The sequence below is a fragment of the Elaeis guineensis genome, chromosome 1 (genome assembly GCF_000442705.2).
Source record: "Elaeis guineensis isolate ETL-2024a chromosome 1, EG11, whole genome shotgun sequence".
In the NCBI taxonomy this organism is placed as follows: domain Eukaryota; kingdom Viridiplantae; phylum Streptophyta; class Magnoliopsida; order Arecales; family Arecaceae; genus Elaeis; species Elaeis guineensis.
Window position 1 is genome coordinate 142,754,226 of NC_025993.2, and position 4,271 is coordinate 142,758,496.

Sequence of the window (4,271 nt, forward strand, 5' to 3'; positions counted from 1 at the left end):
ACGAGGGTTGAGAGTGAGATTTCTTCTTGTAATATTTCTTTTTCATAGTGAAGTTTGCATGCCCTTTGGAGATGAGCTCTTTTGTGGTTAATCCACGTATTTTGATTGTTTTTGTTTTGTTTCTTCTTTCTTCATGCTGCATCGTGCAGTACCGAAAATATTTTGGGAAGTGGTGTCCTCGCTAGACATCCATAGAGGCAACAAGCAACCACACAGATTTTAGTAAGGAAAACACGGGGAAGAATTTACAAGTATATCAACATTTATCTTCATGAGAATCTACAGGTATTTGTTCTTTAAACTCTCACAGTTATACACATTTAAACAGATTAATGTATATAGACAAGTATATATCATCATGAGAATCTACAGATATTTATTAAACTCTTACAGTTACATGTAAACAGATTAATGTATCTAAACAAGTGCATCAACTTTTGTCATATTATTCTGAACTATTTCCGCACAAACTGGCCCTTCCCCTAAAATTATCATGAAATGTTCACTTGGATGTGAAAGTAATGGAAGGAGACTAGAACCTACCTCATCTGTCTCAGATCACCCTTCCTTTAAGGAAATATTGAAAACATCATGCATACCTCGGCCTTTACACTGACCTCAGCCTATGATCCCTTGACACTTTCTTTCAAGCACACTAATGAGGATACGGTAAGCACCAGGAAAGCCTTTGTTCAATCCACCTGTCCCCACTTTTAACCCAGTTCATGATAATGGGGCTATGCTGAACCTTTAAGCGATCCTCCTCAGTCTCTCTCCCTTCATGCAGCTTCACCACTAATTCATTTGGCATGTCATCAAGCACCAACTTTTGGAGATGTCTGAGGTTTTCGATACCTGAGGGCACCATCTTCAACTCTCGGCATCTCACCAAAAATAGCTCATGCAAGTTTACCAATGCTCCCTGCTTTATTTCTATGTTCCTGAGATCGCCCATGTCCTGTAACCGGAGTAATCTGAGCTCAGGGAACCATCCTGCATCAAAATCCAATTTCTTCTCATCATATGCTTCGAAAAGAACAAGATATACTAGCCTGGGCAACAAGGAGAGCGAACGAAGCGAATTGTTTTCAATCCCAGATGATTGCAGGGTTAGATGCGTGAGGTTTGTGAGGAAATTAAACCAACGAGGCACCACCCTCCCCTCCAGCTTACCATACAAACTCAGCTTTTGAAGGAGGGGCGGTGGTTCGAGAGATCCCAACTGCAATGTCTCATGCCAGTGTTTTCTTTTAACAACCAAGTGACGAAGGTATTTCATCTTCAGTATGGACTTAGCCAGCTTAACACAATGCATGTTTCTCACTTCTACAATCTCTAATCTTCTCAAATGTGTCAAACTACTCAGGCCTTTTATCATGTCCTCGTCTGCTACAACAGCTTTCAGCGTCTGTAGGCGCTTCAAATTCTGTACTCTGTCAAGAATATGCACCCCACTCGTGCTATCTGTGTATCTTGAAGTTTTACCTTCAAATTTTTTCACCATGAGGTGCTGCAAGTTTTCCAGCCTTGTTATTCCCCATGGCAAGTTCTCCACACGAGTGTGCCATGCGTCCAAGAATTCTAGGCTCCGCAACTTACCTATTGCATCTGGAAGCTCTTTAACTTTAGTCTCTCGAATGCACAAGTAACGCAGGTTAAAGAGATCGACCACGTCGCCTGGTAGTCTTTCAATAGGAGCTCGGTGTAGATTCAAAACTGCCAATAGCCTGAAGTTGGAGAGCAGCGAAGGTGCCAAAACTGATGAGAAGACATGGAAAGAGCGAAGTTTTGGCATCTTTTCGTTCAGTTGGTGATCACCCCTGCTTCCAATTATTGAAAGACTCTGAACTCTATATTGCAGCATCCCTCCTGCATCAGTGTCGTATACCTGGTGGAAACTCTCTTCTCTTGATCTAGTCACGATCAGGTCCCTCATAAGAAGATGCATTCGGAGGCGGCTCACCCTTCCAAATTCATTCCTGTCTGTCACCTGGAGCACAGATCGGCTGACAAGTTGGTTGAGGCACTGCTCTGCCGCCTCCTCTGCTGTGCGCTCTGCGCCTTCCTGTACAAATCCTTCTGCCACCCACAATCTGATCAAAGATTTCCTTTTGATGACATGGCCTTTTGGAAATATGCTGCAATAGAACAAGCAGTTCCTGAGTTGATGCGGTAGGTCATCGATGCTGCGGTTTAAGTTTGTAGAGATTTTGAGTAGATCCGGGTTCGCTCTTTCCCCCCATACTGGACCATCAAGAATGCTCTTCGATGCCATCTTTGTCTCTTCGGTCGGTAAGATGTGCCTTCCTATAGACACTAAAGCCAATGGCAAGCCATCACATTTCTCCACTATTCTTCTAGCCAAACACCATAGTTCTGGAGGACAGCTTCCATTGTTCTCTCTCTCAAATGCTTTCTTGCAGAAGAGTGCCCGTGCCTCGTATTCCTGCAATGGCTCGAGTTTCATAACGCGGCTATCAACCGCCGCCAAAGCAACTTCCTGTTTCCGTGTGGTAATGACGACTCTGCTCCCACAACCATTATCGAACAACGCACTACTAACATCATCCCAAACTTCGGTATGCCACACGTCATCCAAGATAATGAGGTACCTTTTGGGATGCAGAAGTGACTTGAGTCTCTCCACTAGTCTCCGGGAAGGCACAGAATCCATGCTGTGTGGATTAATGGCCTCCCCTGTCTCCAGGTGCAGCTCCAATATGATTCTTTTGAGCAGGTCATGGGCATCATAGCTTTGAGATACAGAAACCCATGCGCGACAGCCGAAGTGGCTGACGACCATCTTGGCTCTGTACGCAGTGGTGACCAGGGCGGTTTTGCCAGCGCCTCCCATACCCCACACGGAGATCACGGTGCGCTGGGACTCCGCATCCATTAGCCATCTCATGAGCAGATCTGTGTGCTTATCGAACCCCACCATCTCCTCTTTCTGGATGAAATGTGCTGATTCTGCGAGATGCCGGCTTTCGTTCGGATCAGGCAATCCTCCTGTCATGCTAAAGCCGTATCTTTCTTTAGTTTCTAAAAGCCGATCAAGCTCTTTCCTGATATTTTCTAGATCATTCAAGAGATGGTGCAAGGCCTTGGAGTACTGTGGACTGGTGAAAGCATCGTAGAGGTGGCCCTTGAGGATGCTCCGGCTTTGTCCGGCAGTTAGATAGGTGAACTCATCGGCAAGGATGTTGATATCGTAGGCGATCTCTCTGACTTGGTTCACCCAAACGCCTAGCAGTTCGTTGCTGGCTTTGTATGTGTCAGCATATCTTAGAAAGGCCTGCATCAACTCCAGATCCCTCGTGATGCCAAGAATTTTTGGCTCAAGTTGTCGCAACGACGCGGCCTGGGAAACCACCCGTCTTATTGCTGCCGATGTGAAGGTGGAAGCTAGCTTTCTGATCAAACAGACAACCAAAATCTCCGCCATGCCGCCTCCCTCTCCACTTGCTCGTCCGAGAAGCGCTTTGTTTTTTTAAAGAAGCCTGAGAAGCTTTTTATTGCAGAATGTGCATTGAATGTGGATCGGATCCACTATTTCCCATACCAGTCCTATAATTAAAGACCTCGTATCATATCCCTCCTGTATTTGCCTCGGGTTGAGTCAGGTAAAATTGATGGTATAGATCAGATCAAGTTGAATAGATAAGATGTGTTGGCTCGGATCATAGGGACTTATCTTATAAATATTTTAAAATAATTATAATATTGAATGGAGGGATGCAGATTACATTTGATTTGATTTGGAGCGAGACATATCATTACCTGCATCCTGTTCAAATCTGCTTCATTTATTTTGCTTGCAAACCATACTCTCCTTGGAGTTTAAACAGATCAAATAGAGCCAATCCCATTAGGGTTGAATTGGGTCGGATATTCAATGGATCTCGACTGCAGAACCTATATCTCCATCAAATTATTGGCCTTGCATCTATACCCTGTCCACTTTCATAAGTTTCTCAATAGCGAAGTGATGCGTTGTCTAATTGCCTACACCATACGCAACTAATTACGACTACCGATTTTTATAATAATACACTGAGATGTGTGGTTGATGAATTAAGTCTATGGAAGTAAACAACTGTTATTGGCTATGTTCACGACCTTGTAGTGCACGGCGTGTATGCAACAAAATTCCAACGTAGGTCCTACTTTTTTAAAAAAAATTCAACGCTAATTGGTTGGATGCAACATCGGTGACATTATTTTCGAAAGGAGAAATTATTGGATACCTATAATAAATATGGTAGACTAGG

At 43.9% G+C, this 4,271-nt stretch overlaps 1 protein-coding gene across 1 annotated transcript; it reads right to left on the reverse strand.

Annotated features, from left to right (window-relative positions):
* Window positions 1-236: 236 nt before the first annotated feature.
* On the reverse strand, window positions 237-3,682 carry LOC105060403 (disease resistance protein RPM1-like). Its single transcript, XM_010944083.3, has one exon. The coding sequence runs from the start codon at window positions 3,443-3,445 to the stop codon at window positions 656-658; it is 2,790 nt and encodes a 929-aa protein (XP_010942385.2). The 5' UTR covers window positions 3,446-3,682; the 3' UTR covers window positions 237-655.
* Window positions 3,683-4,271: the final 589 nt, after the last annotated feature.

Bases quoted from the DNA above. Each gene is read 5' to 3' on its own strand.
- LOC105060403 (XM_010944083.3), bottom strand. From the start codon at position 3,445: ATGGCGGAGATTTTGGTTGTCTGTTTGATCAGAAAGCTAGCTTCCACC.